Below are 23,213 nucleotides of genomic sequence, written 5' to 3' on the forward strand. Positions count from 1 at the left end.
ACGAACATTTTGCATTTCCTTTATGGCTCTATTTTGTAAGAACAAACACCTAGATAATACCGCAACCGCGTTGGCAGGTTAAAACACACAGCAACCGTGAAAATGTTAGTATTCAATTCTTTGCAAAGTGCTCGGTGTATTCACAGGTGACACGGGGAAACTGGTGGAGAAAGGACGAAAGTTTCCTTGATTCCAAGTACAGTCACGAAGTGTTTTTTTGGCAAAAATACAGCAGCTGTGAACAATATATTAGCGAAACCTGTTTACATAAAAAAACTTTTGGTGTACGCATTTACAAGCGTAGATAAACATTCACAATAACTGTAAGGGTTGAATTTGGCTTACATACAGTTACGCACATAACACAAATTATTCACAATTAAAAAGAGTAGAAAGCATAATTATTAGTGAAATAAAATTAATATGATGAAAGCGTTTTAAACATGTTTTGATTAAAAAGTAATGGAGCCAAACATTATGAATGTGATATTGCTTTAAATAACAAAGAATTTGTTTTCTTGTAATTGATCTATTTTGATTGCCATAATTATTTTAATTGATTAATTGTTTAACAAATATTGTATATAAGCACACAGAGCTTTTAGTAGTGCATCTTGAGAAAGCCCGTCATAGTAACGGGTGAAAGCGCTTGATTTATTTTTTGGTTGTCTCTTTGGATTCTTCTACTACGGAGTGATTAACTTTTTGTGCATTTTCACTTGTTGGTCAGCAATAAAGGAACATTTGATATAAACGGAGAGGTACTTTATTCCACTCAGAGAAGAAGTTTATTGGGCTTTGGTGCTTCTGCAATTACTTTTCGTTATGTATTCTCTATAGCTATAATCCTTCCAAGGCATGGAACAAACTCCCACTAGAGATCAGGTCACTCAAGCAACTTAGTCAATTCAAGATAGCCACTACAGAACACCTGTTAAGCCAATGGACCTGTCTCTATACCCACCCCCCTTAAACAGCTTATCAACCCTAACTGCCACCTCTATCTGCTCCCAACCTATGTAACTTTCTCTAACTCTGTAGACCTTGTTGTAAATTATAATCTGTAGAACATGTGGAGCTTTTCTCCCCGCGCCTCCGCTGAAAAAGGGCTACTTCGCTCAGTCGGACAAGCCCGGTCAACAAATGTAAAATAAATAATAAATAAACAGACTGAAGGGTAAGTATGAGAGTTGGGAGGCCACAGTTTTCTGAACTTTCTTTTTATTTTATGGGTGGTCCCTATGCCCTTATTAGTGATTTTATTAGATATTTAGATTCCACCACTTCATTTTTAAGATTTACATATTCATTTAACTTACATGAGATAGCCTTCCTTGATATTAAATTAATTAAGGATTATCAGAATAGTAGGTTTATATCTAAAATATATCGAAAGGACACATATTCAAATTCACTACTTCACTATAGTAGCATCCACCCTCAGAAACAGAAAAAAAGCTATTAAGGGACAGTTTGTACGGGCTACCCGTATGGTATCACTTTCAGAATATTTTTTTAGATGAATGTGACACCTTAAAAGATATGTTTTTAAAGAGGGGCTACCCGTTGAGACTTGTTAACTATGTCCTCTTAGAGGTAGTAAATAAGAGATAAAGAAATTTTTATATATCTCTTTTATCTGAGGTGTCATTGGATGTAACACACACAGTGAATGTTGCGCCCCTAAACTCTGTTTTTACAGGAAAAGATTAGAATACTTTATTCATTTCTACATAGACTATTGATAGTCCTGATATTAAACATATTTTGAGTAAAAACTGGTCAATTCTAACACATGACCGAAGTATCAGAATGCATATTGATGAACAACCTACTGTTATTTTTAGAAAAGGTAGAAATTTTAAAAATTTTTTCAAGAAAGTTCATGCTGTGAACCATTTTTCGAATGGACGTATGTTGAAGTGTGGTATGTGTCGATACTGTCCCTTTATAAAGGAAGGAACAGTATTTATGAACAACAACACTAAGATTCATATCAAAAATAAGTACAACTGTAACTCTGAACGTATTATTTATTGTGCCCTCTGTAACCTATGTGATTGTTTTTACATTGGAAAAACTGATAGAAAATTTAAAAATAGAATATATGAACATTTGTATGAAATAAGAACAGGAAAGAGACAAATGTTTTGTATAAACATACCTCAGAGAACAGTGACCACACTTAATTTTTTTGTTATTGATGGTGTCACGATGGATATCAGGGGAGGTGCATAGTCTGCCTTACTAGAAAAGAGAGAATTATACTGGCAGTTGTTACTAAATACGAACAACTGGCCAGGTTTAAATGAATCCTTCTCCATTAATTCCGTTTTAAAATTGAGAACTTTAAACAGATGATTATTTATTTATATATTTATTCATTGTTCTTTTAAAAAATTGTGAAGTGGATGATCTTTTTATACTTTTTTATATATCTTCTATTTGTTTTATGTCTATTAACGTGTATGTATTTAGCATTTTGTCATTGACATCACAGTTTGTACTGCCCTTTTATATTTTTGTTACTTAGGGGGAGTGGCTACTATCATGTGAAGCACAAAGGGAGTCTTTAAAATGTATTCTGTGTTTGATTTTAATTTGTTTGATGAAGTTCTTTTGTTGAGGACGAAAGTGCTTACCAGCTTTCTATTGTCTTACAATAAACTTTTTTGCTTTACTTTGTGTATTTTCTACAGCATCAACATACCAGTGGTTTTATTGTGGAGTATTTGGTTCACACACTTCTGCAGTTTGGTCAGTAGTTTCTTTCCATTTTTTGGTGCTTACTGAATTGAATGAAAACGGACAACACTGGATCAAAGAATTCTGGTATTTAGTTAAAGACTGCACAGACAAGCAAGTGGTCTAAATAAGGAAAAACCTGGATACCTTGCATTCTGCAATGGGGCACCACTAGAGCTAGACACTTTGTAAAGTATTGGTGCAGTACACTTTCCAAAGGGTAATGCAGAGAACTGATAATGTAACAAAATCTTGGGCATTTCCTGAATGAATCAGAATGTGATAGTAAACATCTCTGAGGACTGACATGAGCATAACACAGTTTTCAGTGCCAATAGACTGGAAGGTTAACTTCTTGAGTTCTGGAATTTTTGAAAGGAGATTGAGTAAGGAGAGATCCAAAACTGGTTTCCAGGAGTTTTCCTCCTTTGGGACCTGAAACATTCTGGAGTAAAGGCCCTTTCCTAGTTTTTCTGCAGAGATTTGTTCAGTGGCCCCTGACAGTAACATGTTAGAGCACCTGGGAAATAATTACATTTAGTTGGGAGGGTGAGGAGGGAATCCCCACGAAAGGAGGGGGAGATTCTATCCACTGCCAGCAGTACCTCTCCTGGATCATCTTCATAACTCTTTTGTCCAAAACTCCCAGACACCATGCCAGGGCACTGAGGGTCAAATACTGATAAGGAGGAAGGGGAATTTTTCTGGTGGAGGGAAGGTGACCAGTTTTCTGACACAGTCAGAGACTGGTGTCTGACCCTTATCTGGGAAATGTCCTTGTTTTTGGGGGGTTTGGATTGGTTCCCTCCTGTCACTTCTTGAGTGCTTGCCTGTTATTAGGCTGTGATCTTTGCTTGTTTGGCCCTTTGAAATGGGTTATAGAGGGCTTTGGAAGGGAAGGATCCAGGTATCTGGAAACTCTCTGCATTAATTTACCTCTCTCATCCCACTGCTTGAGGACCTGTGTAGAAACGGGACCAAATAAAACATCAGAGTCTAAAGGACTCAAAATTTCTGACTTTAATCTGAAAAGTTTTGGTTACACGTATAAACAACTTCTGAAAACAGTAGCTGAAGCAGAAGCCCTGGACATGGTATTGGCACAATCATGCACAGTTTTGAATGCATATTTAGAGACCTGCAACAGGTTAGACTCAATCTGATTCACATAAGACTCACCTTCAGGGGTCAGAGAAGCATATTACTGGCACATTTCGAAACAAACTTCCACATATAGTCTCCCTTGACAATCATATTGCCAAAGTAGTTAGGAAATCCTTCTATGTGGCCCATCTAATTACTAAAGGGTTTGCATCTAGAAATAAAAATGGTATAGTGCCCCTCTACTCATCACTCATTAGACCCATCATAGAGTACAATGCCCCATTTGGGATGTACCTCACAAGACACTTCCAACAGCTGGAAAGACCACAAACGTACCTCACCAAGAGGATTACTGGCCTCAAACATATGTCCTATGCAGCCCGACTGAAAAAACTCCGGCTGTACTCGGTGGCATATTGCTTACTCAGAGGTGATCTTTGCCAGACTTACAAAGCCATGTCCTACTCAGAATTGATGGACATGCTCCACCTAAAGAAATCCAAGTCACTGCGAGCCACGGGCTCTAGTGAGCTTAACCTCGCCACAACAATAAATAGAACATGCTGGAGGGATAGATTCCTGTCACAGAGACTCCCCATGCTTTGGAACAAAATTCCAAATTACATCAGGCAGAGCCCCTCACTAACACTCTTCAAGAGAAACCTTGACGAGTGGATGGGTAACAGAAAATACAACCCTGGGATCACTTCATTGGCTCTGCTTAACAGAGGATCAGTTAATTAATCAATGGGGCGGCGAAAGCCGACACACTCTGGCTAGGCTTATAAATGCCCTTGCGCAAATAGCCTAGTACCTACCTATGAATCTATATAGTCTTGGAAGTTAGGGATCCTGAATGTTAGAGTAGAAGAAAAGTCTCTTAACCTGTCTGTCCAAACACTTACCTTTCTTATACCCAGGAAATCAACTGGAGGTGGAAAAGAGCTTTTTCACTGCTGGTGCTGTAGGTGTAACGGCAGCCATGTCAGGTCTAAGATGAGAACAAAGAGGCTCATTTAGCTTGAGAAAGTCAATAACTTATCTGCTTTTCTAGGTAATGATGAGACAGAATTAGGAGCATTACAGGCAGCTCTAAAGGCATCCTCCAATACTGGCAAAATAAGAGGAATGAGTGCAGAATTAGGGGGAGTCTTGTTCAAGTAAATCATAATATCTGCCCAACTCAAGGCAAAACTCCTTCTGTTCCCAATAAAATACATCCCTTAGTCTGAAAATAGTCTCAGAAAATGAGAAAGCCTCCGTTTGCACCACCTCATGCTATCTATCTGGAGAATCCTCAGTTGACCAATACCTGTCTCAGTCAACATCTGAAACATCAGAATGGGCATCCTCTTCTTTAGTATTCATATTAAGGGGAGATATATGACACTCAGAATTGACTTACAGCAATAAACTCCTGGCCAAGTTAACATCATTTTTATAAACAGAAACCATCCCCTTGTTTTCTGTGTGATTAGGTTTCAGTTTCCTTTTTGTAGGTATATCCATCATGGGAGAGTGGCTAGGGGATTGCATATTATCCAAGGCAAAAGGTCTTGTTCCCTAGTCACCTTGAGAAGAACCTCCTGAAGTATCTTCCGTATCCAGAATGGATTGTCCTTGCATGCCCAAACTAGGCAATGAACAGCCCAGAGGACATGGGTGACCCCTGGCCCATTGCGGCTGGCAAGGCTACACCAGAGGGATTTGAGGAAACAGGTAAGTGGTCTGGAAAACCAACAGTGGTCCACTGCAGTGTCATGCAAAATTAGCTGAAGCACTGGAAGAGCTCACCCAGAGAGCAAGTGCAAGTGTTTGTTTATTTTTTTTTAGGTACATTTGGAGAGGGACCAGCACAACCAGGCAAAGTACTCCTGTTTTAGCCGGGGGAAGAAGCCTGGCTGCTGGTAAGCTATGCTTTTAAGAGTCAGTCAGAAGTTAAGCTGCCACTACTAAGTGCAAACAGTATACAACCCTTCTGAAAAGATAAAATTGCTAAAAACAGAAGTTATGAACTCATCATAACGTTTCATCCGAGTAGTTGTACTTCATTTGTCTTCAACCTGTGGGTTACGGATCAGTATCGGATCTGAGCCGGCAACTTTTACTAGCATCAGCTCCGAGCTCCAAACTCCTCCCCTTATCCATAATACACCTCCACTGTCTTCCATCCCCAGATCGAGTTTGCTGAACTTATACTGAGAACCCGACCTGAAAGATTTACATGTGACCTATACTGCAGCCCATAGGCTGATCATGCACCAAGGTCCGGCGGAAGGAGGGAGGGACGGATGAAGACAAATGAAGTACAACTACTCAGATGGAACATTATGGTGAGTATACAACTTCTTTATCGGAAGTAGTTTACTTCATTTGGTCTTCAACCTGTAGGACAGAGACCCCAGCTACTAAAACTCCTGGGAGGCCCTCATGGAAGGATATTCTGGAGCACCGTGGAACCAAAGAATGCTCTCCTTCTGGAAGTCAAATCCAATTTATAATGAGAAATAAATGTATGAGATGAGGACCAAGTAGCTGCAGAACAAATATCATCCAAAGACACTCTAGACCAAAAAGCTGTAGACGTAGCCATGGACCTAGTGGAATGAGCTTTCACCTGACCTGGAGGAGACATGCCTCTGTCCTTACAGACCTGCAGGGTGCATGAAGAAATCCATCTAGCTATAGTGACCTTGGAGATAGGTTCCCCAAAAAGGGTTTATAGAAAGATACAAACAATTGATCAGATTTACGGAATTTTTTTGTCTTGTGTGAACAGAATCGTAACTGTCTATGAACATCCAACATGTGGAGTTTGTATTCCATCTTGTTAGTAAAATTAGGAAAAAACACAAGCAAATTGATGGTCTGATTGATATTGGCTGGTGATGCTACCTTTGGAAGAAAGGATGGATTGGTTTGAAGGGAAACCCTATCTTTGGGAAAACTCATGTAAAAAATTTTGATGGACAAGGCCTGTAATTCTGAAACCCTTTTTGCAGAGGTAATAGCCACCAGAAATGCTGTTTTCCAAGATAAAGATTTCAGATCTGCTGTTGCGGCAGGCTCGAAAGGTGAAGCGACCAAAGCTTGAAGAACCATAGCAAGGTCTCACGGGGTAACAGGATCTTTGACCGGGGGGGGGGGGTGCAACAAAAAGGTGCCTTTAATAAAGGCTTTACACAGTCTGGAAGAGGCTAAAGAGAGAGAATTATCGCCCACATGAAAATGAGAAATGGCAGCCAACTGAACTTTGACAGTAGAAGAACTAGCTCCATGTTGAAAAATATCAGCTAGAAAATCAAGAATGGCAGAAATAGTGGCAGTGAAAGTGTCTAAACTCCTTTGAGAGGCCCAGAAAGAAAACCGTTTCCACTTGCTTCGATACACCTTCCTGATCAAAGACTTATGAGATGCTACCAAAATAGATCTAACTGAAGAGGATAGTCCAGGAGTCCTAGCAATCACGGGAATTGGAGCAGCCAAGCTGTTAGCTTCAGGCTGTCCAGACTCGGATGAGGCACCCCTGATGGGTGAGAAATTAAATCCTGAATGGGATCTAGGATTCAAGGTGGAGCCAGAAGGTGAGACCAAAGGAAGGGAAACCATACTTGACGAGGCCAGAATGGGGCAATGAGGATCACTTTGCTCCCCAGTCGATGAGCTTTCTGTAGAAACCTCGGAATGAGGGGTACTGGCAGGTAAGCATACAAAAGACCAGGAGGCCAAGCATGAACTAGAGCGTCTCTGGGGGACTTCCCCAGCAGGGGGATCAGAGTGAAAAACTTGCTGCACTTCGTGTTGGAAGGAGATGCGAAGAGATTGCAGCAAGGTTGACCCCATTTGCTGAAGATCTGTTCCGCTACTGACAGATTCAGAGACCACTTGTAAGGCATCAGAATGGTCCAACTTAGCCTGTGTGTGAGGATGTTGGACCATCCCGGAATATGCGTTGTGACCAGTGGAGATCGCCCATTCCCACACTCTCATGGCCTCCCGACAAAGGGGGTACGATCTGGTCCCTCCCTGTTTGCTGATATACCAGACCACTGACATCTCTGACTGAATAGCAATCGTCCCCAGAGGAAGAAAGGCATGAAGGGCCTGCAACGCTAGAAGGACCGCCCTCATCTCTAGGACATTTATATGCAAGGTGGTGTCTATGGGGGACCACAGGCCTTGGACTGTCCTGCCCGAACAATGCCCCCCACCCCCACCCAAGTTGGGAGGCATCAGTGGTCACTGTGGTTTGGGAACAAAGGGTCATCCCTCTGAAATGTCCAGAGAGCTCATCCACCATATGAGGGATGACCGACAGACTCGACTGAGTTGAATTTGGTATGTCAATGGCAGTTCCAATAGGGACCATTGTACAGCTAGAGTCCACTGTAGAATTCTCATGTGTAACCGAGCACACGGGAGAAGAGTTATGGTCGCCGCCATGGAGCCTAGGGCCCTCAACACCGATTCCGCCGTTGGAAGATGAGAACGATAGAACAGGGCGGCATGCATCCTCAGGTGTTGAACTCTCTCGGAGGTCAGGAATATTTTGCACTGAAGAGTATCTATCCTGGCACCAATGTAGTCTACCACCTGTACAGGATCTAGGAGAGATTTGGATGCATTGATTGTGATCCCCAAATGCAGGGCAAGAGACAGGAAATAAGCCCTGGTTTGAGAAAGTAGACACCTGGTGGGAGCAGTGAGGAGCCAATCGTCCAGGTAAGGATAGACCTGAATCAGCTGAAGCCTCAGGTGAGCCGCTACCACCGCCATCACTTTGGTAAACACCCTGGAGGCTGTGGTGAGACCAAGGGGTAGGGCTTGAAATTGGTAATGATTGACTCCTAGCCGGAAGCGGAGGAACCTTCCGGACCTTCTGTGTATTTTTATGTGATAGTAAGCATCCTGGAGGTCTAACGAGCACATCCATTCGCTCTCTTGCAGGTACGGCAAGATGCACTTTAACGTGACCATCCGGAACTTCTCATTTGCAACTGGTAGGTTCAGGGTAGAGAGGTCCAGAATGGACATGAAGTCCCCCATTTTCTTTGGCACCAAAAAGAACCTGAAGTAGAAGCCCAATCTGGACTGATCTGGGGGGAAGGTTTTGATGGCTCATTTTTCCATCAGCTTGGAAATTTCATGTGCTGCTGCCTCCCTTTGCATGGGTGGTATGTCCGGGAGGTGTCTGGGAGATATGGGAGAACCCACAAAGGGGATAGAGTTTCCTCTGGATATGATTTGAAGCACCCAACAGTCTGTTGTTATGGACTCCCATGCCGCTGGGTGCAAGGACAATCAACCCCAGACTGCCTCCAGAGTAGAGCAGCCGGGCAGCCCCTCAGGGTTGCTGCCCAGGTCTGTCCGAGAAAGGTTCTTGAGATACGAAGTTCCGCGGTTCCCCTCTGCCTCTGGGCCGGTGCCCATTCTGTCCTCCTCTGCCTCTGGGGGAGGAAGAGCTCTGAGTGTCCCAGGAATACTGTGACTTCTGGGACCACATCTTCTTTTGCCCTCTCTGGTTCTGGGAAAAAGACCTTTGACAGTTAGAGAAGTGGATCCCGATGGCAGACAGTGTCTTCCCGTCCTTATCACTCTGGACTAATGTCTCCTTGACGGTCTTAACGAAGAGTGTACAGCCGTCATAAGGGGCACTGGCAAGTGACGCCTTGAAGTGTTCGAAAAATTGACATAACCTGAGCCAGGCGTTGCACCTCATGGACACACTGGACCCAGTTGCCCTAGCTGCTGCTCCCGTAGCATGGGACAGGAGTCACATGGATGTGTTAGATACTGCTTTTAAAGTGGCCATCCTCACAGAGAACAAAGCCTTGTCCTCCTGCGACATGGACTTTGGGGGAAGACTCCTCCAGCTCCTTCACTATGTCGCACTGGAGTCTGGTGACATGGGCCAAGTAGTTCAGCGCCCTAATCAAAAAGGTAGCTGAAGCGTACACCCATTTCCCTAGGCGATCCATCATCCGCAACTCTAGGTCAGGAGGGTGGACCAAGAAACTCTCCTGGGCAAGTTCCTTCTTAGTGGCTGCTGCTACCACCATGGCGTCCACGGGGGAGCCCTTATTCCAAGATGGCTTATCTATAGGGGGGCTTAGGATTTTTGTCGGGTCGCTTTGGGATAGGTTCCATGGTGTCCGGTTTCTTCCATGCCCGCGAGGTGACCAGATCCACCAACATATCCATGGGAGGGGACAAGTAGATGGGCCCATGCCAAAAGCCTCCAGGAACACAGTCTCATCAGAAGAAGGTTTGGAGGAAGGCCAACCTCCCCGCTGGTGAAGAATCTCCATGATGTCTCCGAAGGAGACATCCTCGGGAGGTGACCTTGGGGAACCCTTTCCATCATGTAAGTCAGTGTCCTCGGTGAGGGACTCGGGGGAGTCCAAGTACCTCCTCTTGCATGTCTGCTTGCGAGGCACATCTCCGGTGGGGCTCTCTGGGGGGTGCTCGCAAGCTATCTGTTACTCAGTGGGAATCGTCTGGGGCTCTTCGAGCACGGGCTGTTCCTCTGGTAAAACGATGGGGACCATAGACAGAGCAGAGGGGGTCTGGGAGGAGTCCTGAGGGGGCAGTCAGGGATCTTGATCCAACAGAGAGAACCCTTTCTACCACGTCAAATGCCAAAGGAGAGCGAACCTCCTGAGAAACCAATAAGGAGGTCGGTCTCCCCCTGTCAGACGCGAGAATCGGAGCCGGGCCTGAGTTAGCCAAAGCTCCGAGGGAGGGAACCTGGCCTGACAAGGTCGGAGCTGATGAAAAAGGTTCCACTCCCTCGGATCATACACCCAGGCTCCGGCTCTGAGAGCAGCTCGAATCAGAGCTGGTCGGATCCAAAACGCTCCAGGCAGCTGTTGGCATCGAGGAAGCAGGTACCATTGGCGACAACCTCGGATCAGAGTACTCCGATCCCAAAGGTCGGATCGAAGAAGGAGAAAATGGGTTGAAAGGAAGCAAGCTCCCCCTTGCAGAGGGGGGGAGGCTGGCAATACCCCCATCTGGATCTGTGTACAGATAAGTCACCTCATCATCTTATCCAGATTCATATCTGACAAGAAGCGGGTGGACAGCGACAAGGCCACGGACTCCGACTTAGCAGGTCAGGGCATCGAGGCCCGAGAGGCTAAACGTGTCTCCTCCGGCTCTGGGGAGAACCTTGGAGATCGCAGCAGAAGGGAGTCACAGTTCCATGGTGCCTTACTAGGAGAAGTGAAGTCCGGGGACCTCTTCCTCTTGTCCCTAGTCTTCGACTCTCTCTCTACCTCACTTCTGCTCCACTACCCCAGGCTTTGGTATAGGAGGTTGAGTCCCAGTCTGGGAGGAAGGAGAAGCCAGAGGAAGAGAGGAGGGAGAGGCGGCCACAGCAGCTGCTGTGACCGAAGCTGGAGACAAGGAAACAGAGTCGGAAGGAGGAAGAAGACCCTTTGAGGGACAACTTGGCCTTCCTATCCTTTAAGGCACAGGGGTTGAAGCCCGCACAAATACTACACTCCATGCTCAGGTGGGCCACACCCAAGCACAAAACAAACAGAGTGTGGCCATCCGCTGGGGATAGCTTATGGCCATACTCTGTGCGGCATTTGAAGACGAGCTTTTCAATCATCCTTAATTTTAGAAAGACAGCCTTAGAAAAAAGGACAGGCAAGTTTTTTCTAATTAACAAACACACACCCCTACCCACTCACCCCACTCATCTACATAAAACACTGAAGGGGGGGGGGCTACTACTTAGACCACAGAACAACTACTCTATACTACCTAAAAACACTAACACTTGATGCAACAAGGGGGGGGGGGGGAGAAAGGGGACCTATACTAACACTGAGAGAAATTTAGAAAAAATTATTTACTCACAAGAGTTTTAAACCCACTGCTAGTTGGAGCTCAGAAGACATGATGCTGAAGCAATTCGTGGCAAAAGAGATCTGGGGATGGAAGGCAGTGGAGGTGTATTACGGGTAAGGGGAGGAGTTTGGAGCTCGGAGCTGATGCTAGTAAAAGTTGCCGGCTTGGATCCGATATGGATCCGTAACCCACAGGTTGAAGACCAAATGAAATAAACTACTTTAGATACAATGTTACACAAGCGGCAGACAAAATTCTCCTGTCAAAATAGTCAAAGATTTGCAGACATTAGCTGTCCTGTAAAACCACATAAAAACAGGTAAATACAAGCATTCACATAAGGATAATTATTCCCCTAGAAAAAAATCTCTGTCTGAAATACTAAAATAAAAGTAAATAAGCATAGAATAAAGCCATACGGCATGAAATGAGAATCTATTGCTAGAAAGCAGTTCTTAGAGACACAATAACGGTAACAGAGGAACATCTAGTGATGTGCCTGAAAAGCAGATATTTTTAAAGCAACATATCTCAATTTGGAAGGGGACCCGAAAAGGGATATTATTTGTTGGACAGAAGTCTTGGCCGACTGCTGCTTTAGAGAAACCTAAGAGATGCATCTGCACAAGGTAGCAAAAAACTACTGAATAGTTTTACTGCACTCTGACTGCTTTTACAGTTCCCTCCAAAATGGATTAGCCCATAAGACAGCCAGATGGAATCAGAGGGAGGGGGTTAGAACTTAGGGAAGCTGGCTGGTTGCTGTATCTTTGGCAGGATACAACCCATAGGCTATTGCAGCAGCAAGAATAATGAACAAAAGAAGCCCTGATTACAACCCACATGACTTGAAATCAGTTAACACAGCATGGTCACTGGTAAAGCTGAATGGAATAGGAAGGAATAAAAAGCATTTGCCTATTCATCTCTTTTAGGTATGGAATAATGACAGTTGCTTGTCCAAGGGGCATGGATGATTTTAAAGAGTTGCCAGTGGAGACCATGGAGCATCTGAAGACACTCAATTCCTAAGCAGGTCAATGTTGAGGAGAATTCACAAGGACAGGGGACTGCTCCTCATTAGCTAGTATACGTTTTCTTGAAGGCATGCCCAGCATGCAAGTAGACTGGCTAGAACATACAAAAATTCTGGCAGTCCTCCAACTTGCCTATAGGTCTGCAAATGGTGTGTGTGTGTGTCTCTAAGTATATACACCTTATTTATGTACATATATATTTGTAGACACACACATTTATTACACACACACACACACACACACACACACACACACACACACACACATAGATATACAGAAAGCAGAAGACTGACATTCTATTCATTAATAGTTTCACTGTCTTGCACTCATTGAGTGCCTAGAAGCCTCCTGCTCTCAGGTGCCCCTAAATTAGACAAAGTGGGTATTCAAGAAGACTAACAAATGAATTAAATCATTTGTTTCTTCTTTTCCTTCTCAGAGCTGTGCTCTTTCTTTTTTATTTAATTCTTCTGTTAAATGGGTAAGAGAATCAGTCATCATGGCCCCTGTTCAAACATGACCAAGTCAATGAGGGCAAAGACTTTGAGAGAAGCCAAAAAAGGCATATTTTGGTACCAAGAGAAAACTCAAGTTGACATGGGTAGTGTCGCTTATCCGGTCAGGATAAAACAGACAAACGGTTGTGGTTCGGTTCAAGCAGCTTTATTACATGCAAACTCATCTGGATTGAGGCTTAGTAACTTAAACTTAAAAACATGCACTCATACATGTTTAACGCTCTGGCTGAGCACTCAAAATGGCACTGCTGCCTGCACGTGCTCTCTATTTATACACACATGCCCTCACTTTAAAATGTTTCTTAAAAGTCACAACACACACACTCTGAACTACATCCTCCCTCTTTGAGAAATAAGTCATGCACAGTAATAATGACAATAAACACTGACATGCAATTATACAGAACTAATTACAAATGTTACAAGTGAAACAATCATGTCCAGGTTGTTGTGTATTTTACACTAGGTCTGGAAATACATCTGATCATGTGACATAAAAATTAGGACTGGTTTTAGTAAGAGAGACTGTCTAATGACTGTTCAACTTCAGAGACATCTGGGACATCATCAGGAACGGGAATAGGTACTGAGACATGTCCTTCAACAGGAACATAGTCTGGATTGCTCGGAGATCTAGAGTCTGTATCAAGGGTACGATGCTGTGATATTGATTCAGACACTGGAAGATGATGCCTGTGATTTCTCCTGTTTTCTATACCCTCAGATTCTACCAAGTAAGATCTCAGCTCAGCATATACACCTCTCACTTGCCCAATTTGATCAAAACCTTTCTCTGTTTGCATCCTCACGCTCTCTTTCTGTCAATGGATGACGACATTTGTTTGTTTGATCACAGCTGGACTTTTGGAATGAATGCTTTTGAATAGCTGGGCTTTGATTGCTCTGGTGTTTTTAGCATTAGGCACCAACAAATTGGAATTGATAGGCAAGGTTGTTCTGGTTTGCCTAGCTAGAAGTCTCTGAGCAGGTGAGGCCAGTAAATTGTCACGGGGTATATTTCTGAGATTAAACAAATTTTAAAAAAAATTGGCATTGTCATGCTTTGACCTCTGTAGTAATTGCTCTGCACTTTGTACTGCACTTTCAGCTAGGCCGTTTGACTATGGGTACTCAAGACTACTGGTAACATGGATAAAAAGTCCCACTCTTTTGCAAGTTTCTGAAATAACTGATGGCAAACTGGGCACAGTTGTCAGAAATAACTTTGTGTGGACTACCATGGACTGAGAAATGACGTTTCAACTTAGAAATGACAGTACTAGATGGTATGTTAGGTAGCAGATCAATCTCGAACCAATTCGAATTAAGTCGACCAACACTAAGTAATGTTGACCATTCCATTTGAATACGTCAGTGGCTACTGTTGACAAAGGTAGTTCAGGAATCTGGTATAGCTGAAGTGGCTCTTTTTGCAAATGCAGTTTAATACTATTGCATACTGAACAGGATGAAAGTACTTTATCGATATCTTTTGACAGAGAAGCCCAAAATACTAGTCCTCGTGCCCTTCTTTTGGTAGCTTCGAAACCTGGGTGGCCATAATGTAAAATCTAAATGTACTCATCTTGTAAGGATGTAGGAACAATAACTTTAGGACCTTTGAAAATTATACCATCAACATCTCAGCTCTGTATGGAAAAGAAGGTTGCATGTCTGTTGGTAAACAAGATTGCTTTGACGGCCATCCAACATTGATGAAGTGGTTGAACTTTTGAAAAACTGGATCAGTCTTTGTATGATCTCTTAGCTTATCAAGTCTTATGGTAGAAAAATTAAGCACTTCCATGACATTGAATTCAAAATTCGATGCATCATGTTTTTCTGTGGTATTTCTGGGATATCTGGATAAGCTATTAGCCAGATAAAGAAATTTGCCTTTTGTATAGACCATTTTGAAGTTGTACTTTTGTAATCTGAGCATCATTCTTTGTAGTCTTGCTGGAGCTGTATGCATAGGCTTCTTCAAAATAGTTATTAGAGGTTGATGATCAGTCTCAATCTGGAAAGCTTGGCAATAAATACAGTATAATCATGGAACTTCGAACATGCAAACACAACTTCCAAAAGTTCCTTCTCAATCTGAGCATACTGCATCTCAGTCTGGGTAAGAGTTCTAGATGAGCAGGCTACTGATCTATTCTCTTGAAGAATAACTGCACCAAAACTGAACTTTGAAGCATCACAGGAAAGAATTACTGATTTGTGGACATCATACTATTTTAACATTGGTGGACTGGCAATTTTCTGTTTCAGGTCATCAAAAGCTCTTTGGTTTTGTTCCAACCATGACCAGGTAACATTTTTGCATGTCAGCTCTCTTAAGGGCACTGATAATTCACTGAAGTCTGGTATAAACTTGCCCAAATAGTTAACCATACCAAGAAAATGCTGTAAGGCTTGGACATTGTCTGGAGCTGGTATCTCAAGAATGGCAGTTTGGAAGGGATCTGGTTGTAAACCTGAACTGGTAAATAAATGACTGATAAAGTAACTTCTCTCAGTCTCAATTTACATTTCAGAGGACTGAGCTTTAGACTGACTTAATGTGCTCTTTCTAGAACTTTCCAGAGGTTTCTGCCATGCTCTGCTTTACCACTGCCTCCATCTAGTAAATCATCTACTATTATAGCACACGGATAGCCTGAAAAAATGTGCTCCATTGCACGATGAAAGACTTCACTGGCAGAATTTATTCCAAAAGGCATTCTGAGAAATCTGTATCTACCAAATGGTGTACTGGATGTAATCAGTAGTAAAGATTTGGAATCAATCATTACTTGCCAAAATGAACTCTGCATCTAAGAATGAAAAAACAGTGGCATTTGGCATGAGGATAGCAACTTCCTCAACTGTACGCTTAGGATGGTGGGTTCTCTTTAATGATTTAAGTCTTGGGTCAATACATATTCTGATTTCATCTGAGACGTTCTTATGAGCAACTACCATGGAAGATGTCCATTCAGTTGGTTCTGTAACTGGACAAATCACACCTTGCTGCATCATTTTATCTAACTGGACTTGTCCTACATAGCTATTGGAACTCTTTGCTGGTTTGACCACTGGACTGACCTCTGGGTTTAATTTCATACAGTACACAAATTTAAGTTTACCTAGGTTGTCTTCGAAAATATCAGCATATACTGATAAAATAGCATTGTTGAAACTGGAACTAGGAAATGTGTAAAAATCGACTTCTTTGTAAAACAAATCAGTTTAATTTTTAACTGCCTCTGAGACCTAATAATGGCTGTACAGGTCTTTTGACTACATAAAACTGCAAGCTGTAACTGTTCCCAGTTGAATAGCATGAAAGCAGCACTGAGCCTTTGGTTTGCATCTCTTCACCTCTGTAAGCAACAAGCTTTGCACAATTGGCCAAACTAAGTTGTAAACCAGCTCTTACCCTAGCAGATGTTTCTGCTGACATAACACTGCACTTTGAACCAGTGTCCACTTTGAGCTCTGTGAGTTTACCATTAATCAGGACAGTACAGCACACTTCATTTTTTGCCAACAAATCTACTGTATTAACCTTTTCACCAACCACTGATGCACCATCTAGACAGAAAGTAGAGTTGCACCTTTCTATATGATACACTTGCTTTTTGAGTAACCTTTCTTAATAAATAAATGAAGCCTGTTTGATTTACAAAGCTTTTGAAAGTGGTTCCATTTTTTACACTTGTGGCATTGCTGACCAAATGCTAAACTCTTTTCTCTTTTGGTCTCGTGATTGGCACCACAATTACGACAGTTAACATTGAGACTTGACTTTGGTTTTGCTGACTCAGCCCTGTGCTGCACTGAGCATGTCCGTTTTACTGAGCTAGTCTTAGAACTTGCTGGAAAGCTATGGGCTCTCCCTGGAAATCCTGTAGGTGCTGCAGCTGCCATGTGCTTAGGCCTGTTTCTGTTGGCCACTTGCTGCATGCTGTCTACGTTTGCTCTAGAGTCTGCTGAAACCATGCTCTTATCACTTGCAAGCAGGCTTGTGTGCCTTTCTGTAAGCTTCTGTATTTGACAAATTTCTATGGCTTTGCTCAACGATAAGTCACTGTCTCGAAGCAAAATCTTTCTCACTGCCTCATTATTAACACCACACGCAAGCCTGTCCTTTATCAACTTGTCTTTCGAATCACCACATCTGCACGTTTTAGCTTTGTTTCTCAAGTCAGTAATATAAGCAGCAAAAGCTTCTCCTGACTTTTGGTCTCTTGTATAAAATAAGTGCCTCTCCAAAGTAACATTTGTCTGGGGGTTACACATTTCTCTAAATTTACGTTTCAAGCACTCAGCGTCCTCCCTTGGTTCAGCTTGTACAACAATATGACGGTTTTCCCCTTCTCCTACATATACTGCTGGTGCATACACAAATGAACGCTCTCTTTCAATGGCTTCTGACCCCACTAGATTAAGCAGAATAAATGCCCTTGTACGTGCATCTTTGTCAGAAAAAGCTGCTTGCATGAAAATATATTCCTGCTAAAATACTCTCCAATTCTCTGAAATATTATGATCAAACACAAGTGGACTGTGTCTGTGAAATGCCTCTGCCATGCCAACACAGTAATAAAGACCCTTGGAGTACGTCAGAAATTTATGCCAGAAATTTGTAATTATGCTCAACACCACAAAAGACCCTTCGAAATAACTGCACTTTGTGAAATAAGTCTCTGTAGTACAAAAACACTTTAAAATCACTGTACTTTGCGAACCCACTCTTATCAGTGTAAGAAACATTTCGAAATGACTGCATTTTGCAAATGAACTGTATACAGCACAAGAAACTTCTCGAAATGATTTTATTCTTACTGCACTTTGTGAAATAACTGTACTTTTCACACAGTAAGCTCTATGAAATAATTGTACTGTAATAAAGCTCACACTGCAAACACTTTGCATTCTGAGATACTTTGAACAACACTTGTTATACTTCGAATAGCTTTAGTCAATGTGAAATAGTAGCTCATATCAAAAAAGTTTTCGTTTACTAAAAAAATGCAGTCACTTTGCTTTCCCTTGCTCTTTTTGCCCTTTTATTGTACTTGTTATGCTTGTTTGACTTTTATCATGCTCATTATGCAAATCAGAAGCAATTCTGAACGCTCTCATAAGTATTTCAAACAATTCTATCAAATATCGTAGTTTCAAACATTTCACTTAACAAATAATACGTTCTGTGTTTTTTGTTTAAGTTTAATCAATGTGTTTTTTGTGCTTTGCGAATGCTTCGTATTGTTTTCTTATGAAATAAATCATTTGTGAGTTTTAATTACCTGAAATTCTTTTCTGACATTTTTTCAATTATTTGAGCAGGTTGGGAAGAGTCATTCCTCTATATACCACCATCCTCTATATACCTCCATTTCTAACTGTGCACCTCATGGCTCAACTTCTGGCTTCTTGTTACTCAGACATCCCAGTTCGAATACCATGTCATTCAGATGTGCTACTTCTGACACCACGTCGCTCATCCAGTCAGGAAAAAATAGACAAACGGTTTGTGGGTTCGGTTCAAGCAGCTTTATTACATACAAACATATCAGGATTGAGGCTTAGCAACAAACTTAAACTTATAAACAGACTGTTTACTGCACTCATGCATGTTAACACTCTGGCTGATCACTCAAAATGGCACTGCTGCCTGCACGTGCTTGCTATTTATACGCACGTGCCCTCACTTTGAAATGCTTCTTAAAGTCACAACACACACTGATCCACAGGTAGAACATGTAAACACCACACAAAGGTGACCACAGGTCAGGACTGAATCCCGGCAATGTGAGGCAGAGATCTTAACTACTTGGCCACCATGCCATCCTACGACTTTCCTTTGTTGCACTTCTGATGTTTTAATTTTTTTCACTGAACCATCTCAATGGATTTTTATAATTTTTGTCTCCTTATTAAATGTCTGAGAACATTTTACACCTCTCAGTACCATGGCTGAGACCTAAGCAAAACAAATACACCGGGTGAAAAACTTTGATTTGGATTGGATAAAGACAGATTTGCCCAGTGACTTGCCAAGACTATCAGCAAATCTAATAAAATGAATTGGGTTTACTAAATTTAATGAAATCAGAATAAGCTCATTTTAGCTTGAACTTAGACTTCTAGTAGTAAAGTACAAATTAACAAAAGGAAGTACACTCAAAAGAACAAAGTATAGGGAACTGACTAATCATTTTTGACTAGCAAAGATATGAAGCATGCTTCAGATACACAACTACAAGCAATGCTAAAAAATAGAAAAAAAAAATCGGTGGAATTAAATATGTGAACCAGAAAGTCTAAATCTGTTACGTACTGTAAGATGTCTACTCAAACATCAAATATGAAGCACATACAAAATAAACAGGAGCAAGGTAAGAGTAAAGAGCTCCTCCACAAGTCAAACTAATATTGTTCTTCCTGTCAGTGAGGGTGTGTGTAAAAATGCTTCTGCACAGAAATGATGCACAAACAAACTTGAAGGAACTCTGTTCCCATCCATTGCTGCGTTAAACATTTTATTTTTTGCTTACTAATTTAAAGAAATAGCAAAATATATATTTTTAATGTGAAGTATGGTGAAGTAAATGACAGCAGAAAACTGCTAAAATAGAATTAACAACTAAAAAAGGAATATAACACAACACGCAATATACTACAAACAGAATATATCAACAGAGAAGGAATGTGCTTTATAACAATATTAAATTTCCTTATTTTTACACTGTGGAAAAACCTGCTTAAAGATAATCATCCACTTACTTTCCTCTACAAGTTATTCATAATACGAAAATTAACTTAAAACAGTTCCTGTTAAAAGTGTCAGTCGTTTTCCCAACCTCTTGCCCCATTATTCCTGTTACCTTGTTTCAAGAAACTGCTGCTCCACCTCTGAAAAAGCTTTTCCATCCATCATAATCACCCAACCCAATGTCAATGTGCATCACCCTGGGTTCTAAAACTCTCTGACAAAAACTTGTTTGTTTCTATGTTATCCTTGCACTTGAGCATCTCCAGGTCACTCTTGTACTCATTTTCTCTCAATAGAAGGAATTTAACTGATTTACCTCTGTAAAATGCCAAGTGTGTATTTCAAGCCACTGATCCATCACTTGGGGTTTCCAAAGTGAAACAGTTGAAATGGATGCTGTGACAATGCAAAGCTGTTCAGTTCCATCAACTTTCCACCACACTGTATTCAAATCCAGCACAAAAGAACTTGAGTCAACCTGGCAGAAACAAAGACAGAAAGAAAAAGCCAACTTCACCACTGTTCTTCATGGGAATTCTCTATATAAAAACTGTTACCCTCAATAACATACAGTATACTACAGTTTCACCTAGTAAATGCAGTTATTTACTATTTGGGATAACCACTTCCTATTGCTCAGAAACTGATACGTACATTTGGGTACTGGTAAGCCCCATAAATACAGTTTTTGTTTCCTTCATTTCTGTCCCTGTAGTCCTTAAAAAAGTCTTTCCTGCTGAGCTGATCCTTCTTGTTGCCATTAAAATACCCAATCAGATGCTTTTTCTGATACTGCCTTTTTACCTGCACTGCTGCTACCCAGTTAATTACAGTAAAATGGACAGAGCTTCCTTGGACAATTCCTAGAATACTTTGGTATGAGCAGATGGGACACCTACTTGACCACAGTCTTACACTTTCTTCTTAGTGCTATATAAATACTTTGGGGGGGGGGGTGGCAAACAAAAAAAACTTATTCAGCTTTTATTCATAGGGGTAGCTAGCTGTTAAAATCATCAGGAAATGGTAGGTTCCAGAGTCAAACATGTCTTCTGATGATGTTACCAGAGAGAAAATCTTTGAAACTAGAAAGCAGAGTATACAATCAACTTAGTAATGCAGATACTTGCCAGATCAACCGTGTGTCTGCAGTCTGGAGATTTTATCACTTACAGAAATGTCAGAATTTATTTGAGTAAGGTCTTCATCTTGTAACATTATCTCAGAATGGCACTGCACTATGTGGGTCTCAAGTTTTTTGTGTAATACAAAAGGCAGCAGAAGTGTACCTTTTTCTTTAAAAAAAATATGGGATCTTACTATAAGCTGAGAAGGCGTATAGCTAGTCTCAGTCTAAGTACTGCTGTTGAATCTTCATCAAACAACAGAGACAGTCTTGTGGTCTTATGCTTTTCTTAAACCCTTTTCAAAGTATGCAGGTTAATCACAGCAATGTCTTTAAAACGACGTTAAAAAATTAATGGCTCCTAAGGCCCTACAACCTTTCCCTGTCAATTGTTTGCCTTTGTTGACCTGGATTGCAAGACAAGGCTGAACCCACCTTTTTACTAAAGTATACAGTGGCTTTGGCTGATGTATAGTTTCTAAAACCACTCTCAATTTTCCTTACTGGTAACATACTTTCATTCTTCAGGATCTGAATGCACACAATAAAAATGCATACAAGTGTTTTAATGCCAGAAATGCACCGTCTGAAAAGGCAAGAGCACCATGTAGACTCCTGTAGCAAGTTCTCTTTTATAATGCTCAGCAATGTTGAAATGAACCTATGCATTCTTTGAGCCTCTTTTTTTCCACTTCTCAACTGCTCTGACACTATTAGGTAAACTGCTCTGAAGAAAGTACAGTTGTGTACACTTACCATAAATGTAGATGTTCGAGTGTATTCACTTTTGCAGTCATTACATTTGGGTTATCTGCCTGCAGGTAGCCCTCAGCCGGCCTGAATATCAAAGTCTTGGATCCCTGCGTCGGATGCTGTCCCTTCTTCCATGATGTCAGGTTGTCAGGGATATAAAAACATGCAGCTGACGCCATTACATCAGTTTTTCTTGCCCCAAATGTCAGGTGCCCCCATAATGGGAAACAATTATATGTTCGGTTACACCTCCAATAAAAAGCAAATACACCAGAAAGCTGTAATACACCAAACAAGAAGAAAGGTATAGCCAAGGGAAGTCAGGGGGCTGGAGGGAGGGTAACCAAGACTGCAACAGTGAATACACTCGAACATCTACATTTATGGTAAGTGTACACAACTGTACTATGTTCTTTGTGTTTCACTGTTGCAGTCATTACATTTGGGTTGATTCCCAAAACTAAGGGAGGGAGGAGGAAGTTAGAAAGCATTAGGACCAGCTATTACGCCCTGCAGTGGTAAAACCAGCTCTGGATTTAGAAGAAAATAGACGTGGTAATGCTTGGTGAAAGTATGTACAGAGCTCAGGTAGCAGCTTCTAGGATGTCCCTGGTAGGGACACCTCTGAGAAAGGCTGTAGAGGTAGATGCAGCCATGGTGGAATGTGATCTTATCCCCTGTGGGGTAGGTTTTCCATGGTGCTTATAGCAGAATTGAACGCAATGGCATGTCCACTTAGAAATGGCTTGCTTTGAAATGGCCTTCCCCTCTGCTTCTGCAGCAAAGCCAACTAGCAGCTGTTCAGATTTTCTGAGAGGCTTAGTCCTGTCCAAATAAAATCTAAATTGTCTGTGCACGTCCAAAGAGTGCAATATTTGTTCTCCTTTGCTCTGTGGATTAGGGAAAAAAGTAGGCAAATGAATGGACTGATTAAGTGCCACACTAGACACCACCTTGGGCATAAAGGAAGGATTGGCCCTGAGGGACACCCTGTCTCCATGGAAGATGAAGGGCTCCACTGCCATGAGGGCCTGTAATTCAGACACGCTTCTTGCTGAAGTGATGGCTAGAAGGAAGGCTGTTTTCCAAGAAAGGAATTTCAACTCTGCAGTTGCAGCTGGCTCAAAAGGAGGTAGAGTGAGCTTTTCCAATACAAAGTTAAAGTCCTAGGCTGGAGTAGGGGCTCTCCTGGGTGGTCTTAAATTTTTGGCTCCTCTGTGGAATTGCTTTAGAAGGGGGTGGGAGAAGAGGGGTGGTTCAGTATTATAATGTGCTGAAATGGCAGAGGCATGAATTTTAATAGA

At 41.8% G+C, this 23,213-nt stretch overlaps 1 protein-coding gene across 2 annotated transcripts in view; it reads right to left on the reverse strand.

The window, feature by feature from the left end:
- The window catches only part of PALB2 (partner and localizer of BRCA2), a 731,562-nt gene that overhangs the window by 421,816 nt on the left and 286,533 nt on the right, over positions 1 to 23,213 (reverse strand). For both annotated transcript variants that reach the window (XM_044089227.1, XM_044089226.1), the window contains exon 7: positions 20,347 to 20,508. In XM_044089227.1, the coding sequence (XP_043945162.1) occupies positions 20,347 to 20,508 (162 nt within the window). The remainder of the gene's footprint in view (positions 1 to 20,346; positions 20,509 to 23,213) is intronic.

Source organism: Protopterus annectens, chromosome 12.part0 (assembly GCF_019279795.1).
Source record: "Protopterus annectens isolate FY-2018-M chromosome 12.part0, PAN1.0, whole genome shotgun sequence".
NCBI classification, from domain to species: domain Eukaryota; kingdom Metazoa; phylum Chordata; order Ceratodontiformes; family Protopteridae; genus Protopterus; species Protopterus annectens.